General features: G+C 37.7%; 3 protein-coding genes across 3 annotated transcripts; all 3 read right to left on the bottom strand.

Annotated features, from left to right (window-relative positions):
* Positions 1-386: 386 nt before the first annotated feature.
* Positions 387-3,675, bottom strand: LOC132195410 (beta-galactosidase-1-like protein 2). The gene is made up of 12 exons (XM_059617375.1): positions 3,547-3,675; positions 3,280-3,482; positions 3,032-3,217; positions 2,365-2,506; positions 2,151-2,310; positions 1,940-2,092; positions 1,740-1,886; positions 1,463-1,650; positions 1,158-1,402; positions 891-1,097; positions 597-825; positions 387-542 (listed from the first exon to the last, which is right to left on the bottom strand). Exons 1-12 carry the CDS (start codon positions 3,604-3,606, stop codon positions 468-470), a joined length of 1,995 nt encoding a protein of 664 aa, XP_059473358.1. The 5' UTR covers positions 3,607-3,675; the 3' UTR covers positions 387-467.
* A 76-nt stretch (positions 3,676-3,751) lies between these two features.
* Positions 3,752-9,086, bottom strand: LOC132195412 (beta-galactosidase-1-like protein 2). The gene is made up of 12 exons (XM_059617377.1): positions 8,949-9,086; positions 6,690-6,904; positions 6,448-6,633; positions 6,252-6,393; positions 6,042-6,195; positions 5,324-5,476; positions 5,120-5,266; positions 4,872-5,059; positions 4,571-4,815; positions 4,313-4,519; positions 4,031-4,253; positions 3,752-3,968 (listed from the first exon to the last, which is right to left on the bottom strand). Exons 1-12 carry the CDS (start codon positions 8,985-8,987, stop codon positions 3,879-3,881), a joined length of 1,989 nt encoding a protein of 662 aa, XP_059473360.1. The 5' UTR covers positions 8,988-9,086; the 3' UTR covers positions 3,752-3,878.
* A 171-nt stretch (positions 9,087-9,257) lies between these two features.
* LOC132195413 (beta-galactosidase-1-like protein 2) lies at positions 9,258-12,752 on the bottom strand. Its single transcript, XM_059617378.1, has 12 exons — positions 12,615-12,752; positions 12,101-12,312; positions 11,854-12,039; positions 11,656-11,797; positions 11,436-11,595; positions 10,993-11,148; positions 10,783-10,929; positions 10,324-10,511; positions 10,021-10,265; positions 9,762-9,968; positions 9,477-9,705; positions 9,258-9,417 (listed from the first exon to the last, which is right to left on the bottom strand). The coding sequence occupies exons 1-12, from the start codon at positions 12,657-12,659 to the stop codon at positions 9,349-9,351; spliced, it is 1,986 nt and encodes a 661-aa protein (XP_059473361.1). The 5' UTR covers positions 12,660-12,752; the 3' UTR covers positions 9,258-9,348.
* Between the last annotated feature and the right edge of the window lie 437 nt (positions 12,753-13,189).

Below are 13,189 nucleotides of genomic sequence, written 5' to 3'. Positions count from 1 at the left end.
AGATTCAAGAATTAGGGGTTTAGGCCAAGACAAGGGTCTCGTCGGCCTTTGCTCTTTGGTTGGTCATGCAGAAGGCACCGACTTAATTTAATAACTCTATTTTTTAACATCCGCGACTATTTTCTCTGACGATCGAGGTCGGCAATTGTAATTTTGTTATAATAAAATTACAATAATTGATAAATCAATTATTTTTATTTATTAATTGACTTGTGAGGCGTCACCACAAAGTTATGTCTCATTGCGACGCGCCCCATTTGCAGAATAGTTCAAAAGTACTTGAAAGCAAAAAAAGGAAAAAGCAAATATTACAATCAAGTATTTTTATTTTATTTTGAAAAAAACTACTTAAAAACTCATAATGAACACAAACAAACATTATCGTCTTTAGTTTTTTTTTTTTTTTTAATTTTAAATAATTCATTTCAGAAAGATTTGGGGGAAAGGGGAAGTAATCAAAGAAAAAATTAATTTCGTCCTAAAATTGGTACATCAGAGAACGTCAATTCGTCGGCCGCCAAGTAATGCTCGAATATTATTATCTGGAAAAAACATTTTTTTTTTACACGTATACATTTTTGGAATTAATAACTAACCTCATTTGTGCCCTGCAAAAGTAAGGGCGCTGGAATGTAAGTGGTTATTTGAGGTCCAACGTGGAAAAACCTGCCCATGTGAAAACCGTTTACGAAAATGCTTCCCCTGCCCCAGGCACTCATGTCTAGGAATGTGTCCTGGGGAGGTTCACTCAGGTCAAAGGTGGCTCGCAACAAAACCGGTCCGGTCATATTTTGGTTGACTTCAAACGCTTGCCATCCAGTTAGACTTCAATAGCGTGCAGTCGATTTTAAACTTTTAATTTCATTCATAATTATTATAAATTAAGGCACCTTTTGATCCATTTCGATTTGAGCTCCAGAGGAATGGCCTCGAGGTCGGTCAGTTCAACACCGTCCACCAGCAGCGGCCCTTCAAACAGACCCTTTTTTTGCTCAAAGTACGCCGGCCCGCCAAAATTGACTCGGCCCCAGTTTTCCACCACAACGTCCAAAGTGTTCAAACCTGCAGCGGCGCCTTCGATCGCAAAAGTCGAATTTCTATTCAAAAGTGATTTTCTATCAATAAATCAGTGAAATTTTTTCCTCTTATTTATGTACCTGTTAGTCCAAAATCCGAAACCTAATAGGGCACCACTGCCCTGTGGTTTTTTCGTCTTTTGCACGCCGTCGACGACCACCATGGCAACGTCCCTGATGTGTCCCACTATTTGCAGTTCCGCCAAAGTTGGGAGGTCAAGTTGTTTTCGGTAGACTGTGAGTCCGTAACTTTGACCATTTCCGTCGTTAATTTCAAGAGCTTCCATGTTGATCACCGTTGGAATTTGGGTCTTCAACTGAAGAGGCTGTAAATAGAATTAAAAGTAATTTTTATTTTTAAAGGTCAAAGAAAGTTATCAGATTACGATTTGTTGAATAATTTGATCGTAAGTTAGAAATTGCTGTATTTGCAGTGCAGGATAAGCTGTTTTGGGGTTGTTTGGAGGCTGTGCCGGGGTCAAAGTTAGCACTTCATTATCCAAGGCGATCAGATCTTTTGTGATGTTGTATTTTTCCGTGTAGTCTCCAGCTTCGCTCAAAGGTGCACTGTAATCTGAGACAGTTGTACACACGCAATAAAAGATTATTAATTATTATAATATTTACTGGAAATAACAATGTTTTTGAAAATGAAATAAATACCGTAGCTGGAAACATCAGACAAATAACCAGGGAAGACCGGAATTTTATTCGCGCCATTCATGAAACCGTAAGTGCTTCCGCCGTGGAACATGTAAAAATTCACAGATGCGTTGTAGCTGAAAATCGTCGTCAGATGCTCAGCGAAATCTAAAAATTTTATAGTTTAAAAGGGGGATATTAAATGCTTAAAATTTAAATACTCTCTGGACTGAGGCCGCCGGTGTGAACTCCAAACCAGTAGTCGAACCAACCACTCCAAAACTCCATGGCCATCAGCGGTTTGTCCGGTTGCAGCTCGAGGAGTCTGTCAAATTGGGTGGCGGGATTGTTGTCGAAATTAGCAGTCATCAAATCTAAACATAAATGAAATTATACAACAAATACATTTTAATATTGAAACGTTCAACACACATCCGGGGAGAGATCCTGTGTCTCCGACGAGTGCTGGCGAGTCGCACGTAAGGAGAAGTTCATTTATTCCATTTTGCACGTAAGCGTCTCTAATGAAAGCGAGATAGTCGCGATCCTTGATTTCGTCGTAAGGACCGAAAGAGCCGTATTCGTTCTCAATCTGATATAAATTCTTGTAAAAATAAAAATAATAATTCTAGGATGAATTGCTTACCTGAACGGCGATTATTGAACCTCCGCGAGTAAATTGGAGATCGACGACTTGCGCCAACAATTGATCAAAATACTGTCTCACGTGGCCGGTAAAAACTGGGTCAGAGGTGCGCACTTTGATATCAGGGTAGCGCAATAACCAACTTTAAATAGCAATAAAAATTGATTCCTTTTTTATTAATACTAAAAATAGTTTAATAATTTAAAAAAAAAATAAAACTTTTCTTAAAAAAATTAAATACATGTATATAAAATAAATTTCCCCTTGCATCATTAAATGGAAAAGTAACATTGGGAGAGAATTAAGCAAGCTTTATTAAGCAACTTACTAAAACTCATAGGCTTAATTGGGAAGCAAACATGTTTTAAAATGATAATGATTTTTAAATAAAGATGAACCCAAAAAGTGAAAAAAAACGCTTGCAAAATAAAATAAAAAAATTGGGTGATGCGATGCTTTTTGCACTTTTAATTAGGGGCACAGGCCGACAAGACTTTTTGTTGGCCTGACCTTAAAAAAATTTAACGTTCTCACCGAGCTGGAAACATTATTTTTTTCCTCAACATTTTACACAAAATACAACTAGCTTGTGAGTTTCATACATTTTTTTTTTAATCTTTTGACTTTAGGTATTTTTATTTTTAAGTAAAATTATACACATTTATACCTAGGAAGTCCTCCAAACTCCCATTCGCTGCAAATGTACGGACCCGGTCTCAAAATCACCAAAAGATCCTCCTCTTGAGCAATTTGCAAAAACTGCCGAATGTTGAGCACCTTTGAAAAATCCTCGTCTCCGTTTCCAAAGTCGAAAACACCTTTTCTTGGCTCGTGCAGATTCCAAGGAGCGTAACTGAACCGTTTTATAAAATGACATTGTATATTTGTATTTCATAAAAAAATGGACAATTTTACACGTCGATCGCATTCAGTCCTGCAGCCCGCATTCGCCTCAGTCTGTCGCGCCAATACTCGGGCACCATCCTGAAATAGTGGATGGACCCTGAGTACAGGGTAATGTCTTTTCCATTGAGCTTGAATTGGCCTGGCAGAGCCTCTAGTCCTGAATTAATTCCCCCTTCTGTGTAATATTCATACACTGTTGGCAACACTTGGCCCTTAATTAATATATTGTTTAAAAATTTTAAAAGAAATAAATTATTAGAAAAAATATCAATATACTTCAATGCACACGGCACACAAAAGGCAGCCCAAAACAAGAAGGATTTTTACGTCTATCATTGTCGCCACGAAATCTCACATTGATTTAATCGGAGCAGGTTTGACATATTATTTGACGTACCATAAAACGACCTCAGAAAAAAACAGCATATCAAAAGATATCGCATGTGCTGATTGAGGCAGGTGAAAAACAAAATGAAATAGCCATTTTTAATTTAATTTAATATTCCGAGTAGCAACAAAGATAGCAAATTGAAACCATTATAAAATTAAATAACATATTTTAAAATACAAATTATAATATAACATCGCAGTCTTCAGCGTTTTGATTATTAGGCGCCTCCTTTCCGCTTGCCGCCCAAAATCGGAACGTTTGTAAAAACGAGTTGAGTAGCTGGAATGTAATGCTCAAACACCACAATCTGTGTAAAAACGAAAAAAAAATATATAAATTTTCTAAATTTGAAATGAAAATCAATTTTGCCTCGTTATCGCCCTCTTTGAGCAGCGGCGCCGGAATGTAACTGGTTACTTGTGGTCCCAGGTGGAAGTATCGGCCCAAGTTGAAGCCATTCACAAAAATGCTGCCCTTGCTCCAGCCACTCATGTCCAGGAAGGTGTCCGTCGGCGTGCCCTGGATTTGGAACTGGGCCCTGACAAGGACGGGTCCCTGCAACTGGCCCTGAATTGGCTGCCAACCTGTCAAACTGAATTGAAATTTAAAATTAAATAAGAAATTATTTTATAGTTTAATAAAATTAACAACCTTTTGATCCACTTGGACTTAAACTCGAGAGGAATGGCAGTCAAATTGGACAGGGGTTGACCCTCAACCAACACAGTTCCTTCAAACAGACCCTTTTTCTGCTCAAAGTCTTTCGGCGAACCAAAGTTGACTCTGGCCCAGTTGTCAACAATGATGTCCAACGTGTTGATTCCCGCATCAGTGCCCTCAATTGTAAACGTGGAATCTCTGAATTTTTTAAATTAATTTTCAATTATAAAAATTCATCCTTTTCCGTACGCGACAGTCCAGTAGCCGAATGATTCGTTTGAAATTCCACCTTCTGGCCTTTGTGTCTTCTGCTGACCGTCAACAACCACCATCGCCACATCCCTGATGCGTCCCATTATCTGCAATTGTGCCGATGGTGGCAAATCTATTTGCTTCCGGTAAACAATCAAACCGTAGCTCTGACCACTTCCTCCGTTAATTTCCAAGGCTTCCATGTTTGTGACTGTCTCTATTTGTGTTATCAACTCTGACGGCTTGAAATAAAAAATAAACAAGAAAAAAATATATAAATTAAATTTTTTGAACTAACGATTTGTTGAATGATTTGTTCGATGGATAGGTATTCAGTGATGGGCAGGGTAGGGTAGGCTGTTTTCATGCTATTGGCAGGCGGCGCAGGAAGGAGCGTTTGTACTTTGTTGTTCTGAGCGACCATGTCTCTGGTTAAGTTGTATTTCAGCGTGTAATCGCCCGCTTCGCTCAATGGTGCGTCGTAATCTAAACGAAGCACATATATAATTAAATAAATGAAAGTTCAAATTTAGTAAATTTATATGCCATAGCTAGACGTGTCCGCCGCGTAAAATGGGTAAGAGCCCAAAGCGTTGGCGCCGTTCAAAAAACCGTGGGTGCTGCCGCCGTGGAACATGTACAAATTGACCGACGCGTTGTAACTGAAGATTATTCCCAAATTCGTCGAAAATTCTAAAATTTTGAAAGTTATAATTAAAAACGAGAAATCGGAGATTAGAAAACACGTGCGTTCAGGAGTGAGTCCAGTGTCGTGTTTGGACCACCAGTGATCGAACCATCCCGCCCAATATTCCATCGACATGAGTGGTTTGTCAGGTTGCAGCTCCAGAAGTTTGTCGAACTGAGCGGCAGGATTTGTATTGAAATTTGCCATCATCAAGTCTGAAATAATTAAAAATATTAAAATCTTACGTAGAAAGCTTGAAATTGAAAAGCTAAATTTTTAAGCGAAGCACGCTAATTTTTTTTTATAGATCATCAAATGGCTGTACTAGTTTCGGCCACAATGTGCAAGAAAAAATACACAAATAGGCAAAATTAAAAAATAATAAAAAAAATTTCGAATCTTCAAAATTTCATGTTAATCTATTTCGCGAGTAAACGCACTGCTCAAGCGTTTGCTTAATAAATAAAAAGGTAGGCGCATGAATTTTGTTGGTTTTAGCAATAAGATTTTTAAAAATTTTGGTTAAAAGTCGTTTTTCAATTTTGCAAATTTTTGTATTTTTTCTTCCTTGTGAAATAGGATAGGTTTGCAAACTTTGACCGGAAGTGGTAAGGCTATTTTTTTTATGAATAAAAAATCTTTTTTTCAACAAGAAAGTCTTTTTTGAGTGCCAATTAATTACTTTTTTAGGAAATTAAATTTATGCTCAAAGTTGAACGCGATTTTAAAATAAATCTTGGCGCAATTATAATTTATATTTAACATTAAAAATCAACTCACATCCAGGCAACGCTCCTGTAGTTCCAGAGCTAACTGCCGAGTCGCAAGTAAAGAGCATTTCGCTGATTCCATTTTCAATATACGCGTCCCTGATGAATTGGAGATACGACTGCTGCACGTTTGCCGCGCCAAATGAGCCATATTCATTCTCAATCTGATTTTTTTAACTTAATTACTGTGATGACATTCATAAACTGTCAAAGTAATAACCTGGACTGCGATGATGGGGCCGCCCCGAGTAAATTGGAAATCGACAACTTGAGCGAGCAGTTGGTCGAAGAACTGCTTCACGTGCCGAGTGAAAATTGGATCTGAAGTACGCACCTGAATCCCAGGGTAACGCAGCAGCCAACTTTGAATGGATTAAAATTTTGATTTATAATTTTAGACTTATTTCAAATAAAACCTTGGCAGGCCTCCGAAATCCCACTCGCTGCAAATGTAGGGTCCAGGACGCAAAATGACAAAGAGATCTTCTTCTTGCGCGATTCGCAAAAATTGGGTTATGTTCACGAGGGCTGAGAAATCGTTTCCGCCGTCGCCAAAATCAAACTTGCCAATTTCAGGTTCGTGCAGATTCCACGGCACGTAACTTTTACAAAGAGAAATCAGAACAAGGAATTTCGCAAAATAATGCTTTTGAGTTACGTTTCAATGGCGTTGAGCCCGGCGGCCCTCATTCGCCGCAACCTGTCGCGCCAATACTCGGGGAGAACTCGGAAATAGTGAATGGAGCCCGAGTACAAAGTGATGTCCTTTCCATTTAGTTTGAATTGTCCTGGCGGCGTTTGTAATCCGGAACTTATACCTCCCTCCGTGTAATACTCGTAAAGGGTTGGCAATATTTGCCCAGAAGCAGCAACCTTTAGGTTAGAAAAAAAATATTGAAAACATTTTATAAACGCAGCAAAAAAATTTTAAAGTTCATTGTGAACAAGTTATCTGTTCACTATACTCCAACAAAAATAATTGGAAAATCTGATTTGGTCTGTCTTCTTTTATGAAAACAAAAGTAAATTTTTGTATAAATCCTACCTTTTATGGTTAATTATTATATTAATTATTTTGATCAAAATGGTAAGTATGTTTGTTAATTTATTTAAAACAATATTTACATGGACTATGGAAAATTATGATGTGATTATTATATTATACTAATCACAATTATACACATCATCTGATTATCCAAATGAAAAGATATTTTAAAATAAAAGAGCTATATGAAGCTTTTGTGATCTACGACTTGATTCGTTTGAATATTGTACTGTGGCCTATTTTAACAATTAATTACGATGCATCTATAGCAATTATGCTTAACGAAATAAATGAATTCTTGAATTTTTTTGATTCAATACCATTTTAGATCAAAATGTAAAATAATTATATTACAACCTGACCAACACGGCTTTCAAAAGCAGTAACCGCTCTATTTGACATTTTGAATTTGTGCAACAAATTTATTATTCTTTCTATTGATGCACGTGAAAAATAATTGTAATTTTGTATGATTTCTCCAACGCATTGTACTTTTTTTACCCTGTATAAGCTTAAAATTTAAGGCATCTCTGAAAAATGCAATCTCACGGCTACAATATTTCCAAACAAGCGTGAACAATACGTACAAATTTGATACCCTGATTTTGACGGAACAGAAATAAAAAATCAACGCGGAGCTCCCCTGCAGATATATCCAAGGGACAATTTTAGGTCCAACTAGAAGTGTTTCGTGCTTACGTATTAATAAATCGCTCGGAAGTATTAATTGCCATTTGCCATATTTATTCTTTTTGCCGATATTTCAAAGGAAACCTTCACATGAAGCAAACACAAACACTGGCGGAACTAACAAGGACTTCGTCCAGTTTGCCAATGATAACCTACTAAAGATTAACGCCCAGTGAAACAAAGGTTATGCAAATGCACACATACCAAACTAGAATCGTCGTTGCTCCCAAATTTGAAATCTATGGTATTATTATTGATATAGATGCAGCATATAATATATAAAATCCCTGTCGTTCAAATAAGAGATGCAATGAATTGGCATCTTTCAGGGTGAAAAAGTGATCATTAATTTACAAATTGCAAATTATGACGTACCTTTTAAGCTTTTTACTAAGTTGCATGATATAGTTATTATTATTATTTTTCTAAAGTTTCCCTTACACTCGTCTGCACTCGTCTAAAAATATGCCACTGTATTAAATCGTGATCACCACTTAGGGATTTTTTTTCTCAAAAGCGTGTGTTTGAGCGATAGTGGAGCTGAGATACTGAATGAGCAACACTGTGCTCTCGATATGTTCAGGCCGCTTTTTACTAAATTCTCAACATTTTATTCACTGTATATATTGGAATGCAAGAAATTTCTGATTAAACGCCCTTAAAATTCCCGGAAAAAGCTCCAAATTGAAGAAGCCCAAAAACAAAAAGTGAAAAATATTATTAGTATTATTACTATAAAGCTGTTTAAACAACCTCTATAATTATATTGAGATTGAGGATCATTTAGAATTAATATCAACCAAAATCAATTTGTAATGTTTCCTAGAATGTAACTCATTTCCAGTAATCATAATAAATGATTGAAGACCAAACCAAATTCGTATAATGTGAAATTAGAGAAATAAATCGCATACAAAAATACCAGTTCTATGACACGAATGAGTTTTTCACCTGTAATTTTGAGTATAATTTGTTTCAAGAACTATTCGTAAAAGTAGTCAATAATGCGTTGATTATTTAATGAATTAAAATATTAAAAACTATCTTAATCATTAAAATATTTGCATCCCGTATGTTTTTTCAACTTTTCGCAAAAACTAATAATTTTAGCAAATTATACTGTTTATAAAAAAAATCAAGCTCCTTTCATCGACAATGAGTTAATATACCAATTTTACTCACTGCAAAAAGCAGTAGAAGAAGAGACGCTTGCCCAGGCATGTCTGCTGCGATAGCCTCCTCCTAATGATGTCGCGATCTTTCCGCTCAAGATTTTTATTTTCATTCGAGCGCGCCCCCCTCCAAACATTTATTCAAAAACTGGCTGAAGACTTGCAGCTCATTATCTTATCAAAGTGGGTGAAAAATGGGTCTCGCGCATCGCACAAGCGATTTGTTATTCATAAAAACATAATATAGTATGCAGGCCCTTATCTTGACTGTTTGATTCGGATAACGGTTTCTTCAAAGAGAGTTAATGAAGCGCATAATAAACATCATTGGATTTATCTCTGGTGCACTCGTTTCTCATTTTATTAATCGAACTTATACATTTTCATGTACACATGCACGTGCTTGAATTTCACTCCAGAATAGGGGTGTCGGTGAACACAAGTTGATCAGCCGGCTCGTAGTGTTCGAAAACGATGACCTAAAAATAAAGCAAATTGGAATTTAAATTTTTCCGGCTTTTTGTCGATTTATTTTCACCTCGTTAACTCCTTCTCTGAGCAGGGGCGCTGGAATGTAATTTGTGCGGACAGGACCGAGGCGGAAGAACCTGCCCAGGTGGAAACCGTTGACAAAAATGCTGCCCTTGCTCCAGGCACTCATGTCCAGGAAGGTGTCGGTCGGAGCGCCCGTAATCGAAAATGTTGTCCTGAGGAGCAGGGGCCCTTCCAAGATTTCGCCTCCGGCCAGAGTTTGCCAGCCAGTCAGACTAAAAAGTGGCGACATTTTGTTCCTTCCAAATTATATATAGAAAGGAAAAAATACTTTTGCACCCATGCGGACTTAAATTCAAGGGGTATGGCGGTCAGGTTGCTCAGGGCGACACCATCAACGGAAAGGGGCCCGCCGAAGAGACCTTTCCTCTGGTCAAAATCGCCTGGCGTGCCAAAGTTGTTTCTGCCCCAGTTGTCGATGATCACATCCAAGGTGTTTGTTCCATTCGCTGCGCCCCCAAGGTTGAAAGAAGGGTCCCTTTTTTTTAAATTTATTCGAAAGTAAATTAAAAACATTTTTGCACGCTTACAGAGTGGTCCAATATCCAAAACCCAGAAGAGCCGCCTGGCTGCCAGGCCGTCTCGTCTTCTGCTGGTTGTCCACAACCACCATGCCCACGTCTCTGATGCGGCCTGTGATTTGCAACTGTGCGATTTCGGGCAGATCGATTTGCGACCTGTAAACTAGAAGTCCGTAAGCCTGACCGTTTCCATCGTTGATGTCCAGAGCTTCCATGTTGGTCACCGTGTCAATCTGAGTTATCGACTCGGGTGGCTAAATTTAAAAAATTTACTTTATGGACAATATAGATTTTGATGAAATAATTAGTCACGATTTGCTGAATTATTTGGGCGTAGCTGAGGTACTCTTGCATTTGCACGGCCGGGTAGATGGTTTTGGGATTCGGCGGAGGCGGTGACGGGGTCAGGAAAGACACTTTGCTGTCCAGGGCGATCAGCTCTTGGGCTCGGGAGTATTTTTCAGTGTAATCGCCGGCCTCGCTCAAAGGAGCGTCGTAGTCTAAAAATTAAAGTGGAAAAGTTTACTCCCATGGAAAATAGAGTTCGTTAAAATTTAGAGTGCATTTTTGTGTGATTAATTTCATCATATATTTTGATTTATTTTTTATTCCTCTGGTTCAAAAAATTGGAAAAAGAGAGGAAGTGCAAAAAAAAACGACATCACAAGAGGTTCGGTCGCCGCGGCAACCCACACTATTAAAAAGTTAAAAATCACGAAAACTTTAAATTATCTATTTGAAATTTTAGTTTTCTCTGAAATTTTATTTTACCATAGCTGGAAACGTCAGCTGCGTAGTTTGGGAAGAAATCAAACACATTTGCGCCGTTCATGAAACCAAAAGCAGAGCCACCATGGAACATGTAGAAATTAACTGAGCCGTTGTAGCTGAAGATTGTTTGCAAATAACGCGCAAAATCTAAAAAAAAAATATGATATAATTTAATTCGTTGCAGTGTAGTATAAAATTCATAAAATTTACTGTCAGGCGTGTTTCCAATGTTGTGGCCAGACTCAAACCAATGGTCAAACCATCCAGTCCAATATTCCATGGCCATCAAAGGCATGTCAGGCTGCAACTGCTTCAGCAATTCAAACTGAACTTCAGGATCGGTGTTGAAGTTGGCCATTTGAAGATCTGCAGCCAATCAAAAGTAAAAGTTTATTTGTGTTTAATTATTTCTTTGGTGCATTTGAATTTTGGCTCCATGTAAAACTTGTGTTTCAAAAATTTCTCAAAATTGTGTAAAAATATATTTAAAAATTTTTTCCCTCTGTAGTTTCGTGTGCAGTGCGGTGAGTAGTTGTGATATTAATCGCCTTCTTGATTGCATGAGTTTTTCATTATGTGCCTCCCAACAAATATTTCACAATTGATTTTTCTAACTTGTTAGGATGAAAACAAAATGAGTTGAATTTATTTACATCCTGGAAGGGCGCCGTTGTCGGACGAGTTGGCAGGGGTGTCGCACGTGAAGAGCAACTGATCAATTCCATTTTCAACGTACGCGTCCCTAATTGCGCCCAGGTAAACCCTGTCCTTAACTTCTTCACCAGGACCAAAAATGCCGTACTCGTTCTCAATCTGGTGCAGCAGTGATGTAAGATTAAATTAACTCTCGGTAATAAGGGTGAGGTTTCTAACCTGGACGGCTATGATGGGGCCGCCCCTGGTGAACTGGAGGTCGACGACCTGAGAAATCAGCTGGTCAAAATACTGGCGCACGTGGCCAACGAAAATCGGGTCGGAGGTTCGCACTTTGATGTCGGGATAGCGCAGCAGCCAACTGAATTTGGTTCAATTTTATTCATAATAAAGAAATTAAAAAAAAAAAAAAAATACCTCGGAAGGCCTCCAAATTCCCACTCAGCGCAAATGTACGGACCAGGTCGAAAAATGACCAAAAGGTCTTCTTCTTGGGCGATTTGCAGGAAAGTGCGAATGTCGAGCAGGCGCGAAAAATCATTGCCGCCTTGGCCGAAATCAAAGACGCCCTTTTTGGGCTCGTGCAGGTTCCACGGAACGTAGCTTATTGATGAGATTTTTAATTTTAAATTAAAAAAATAAATGAATATATTTATAATTTTACGTCTCAATAGCGTTCAGGCCTGCCGCCCTCATTCTCCTCAGACGGTCGCGCCAGTATTCAGGCACCACCCTGTAGTAGTGGATGGAACCCGAGTACAAAGTGATGTCTTTCCCATTGAGCGTGAATTTTCCCTGCGACGCCACCAAACCAGAATTGATTCCACCCTCGGTGTAGTATTCGTAAACGGTGGGCAGTACTTGCGCGTTCACGCACTGTAGAAAAAATATATTTATTCGAATCTTTATCTTTTTTAATTGATAAGAAAAGTGGCTGTTGAATGTCCAAAGGCGAATTTTCAAAATTATGAAACGTTTTGCAACTTTTCGGGATTAAAAAAACTTCTATTTTAGCTGACAAGAAAACGGTGGTTCTTATTTTATTGTAAATTTTCCACTGCTAATTTTTCCAACGTTAAACTAGAATAAAAATCTTGAAATTTTAATGATTGAAGAAATTTGAACTTTTGAAATAAATATAATATTAAGTTTTTGGAATAATATAATCAGATGCTTACAACTGCTCCCAGAATGAGGATATTTATCCAAGTCCAGGAACCCATTTTCAGTTGATTCGGCGGCAGCTAGATCACAAAAGGTGAAGCTCTTCACGCAAGAAGCTGATCACCTTGACTTTTTGTCAGATTAAAACTTGCTTATCGAATATTTGGTGAGAGAGATTTCCAACTTTGTGTGAAGAGGACTCTTCATTGGCACAGTCAAATCAAGATTTTTCAACAATTCTATTATTATTTATAGTTGTAAAAATGTTTTCACGTTTTTACCATTAATTTTATTTTGTAATTTATTAAATTCTAGCAAATTATTACTTTTCAATTTTGTCAGTTTCAGTTATACCCTTAGATTTTTATAAATCGTATTAATAATGATTAATTTCCTTGTTGCATAGAAATTGATAGGAATAGAAACTTAAGTGAAGAAATTAAAATTAAAACTCAATGTAGGAGACGGTCATGGAAGTGAAAAAATGGGCTTTGTTCCTCATTGATTTTTTTTTTAGTTCATTTGGTCACAGTCTGCGACCTTTCATGAGCAAGAATTGCTGCTGATTTGGAAATCGTTTCTTGAATAA

Source organism: Neocloeon triangulifer, unplaced genomic scaffold (genome assembly GCF_031216515.1).
Source record: "Neocloeon triangulifer isolate White Clay Creek 2 clone unplaced genomic scaffold, ASM3121651v1 ptg000009l, whole genome shotgun sequence".
NCBI classification, from domain to species: domain Eukaryota; kingdom Metazoa; phylum Arthropoda; class Insecta; order Ephemeroptera; family Baetidae; genus Neocloeon; species Neocloeon triangulifer.
Note: the sequence above shows the minus strand (reverse complement) of the source record. Positions and strands in the feature narration are given on the sequence as shown.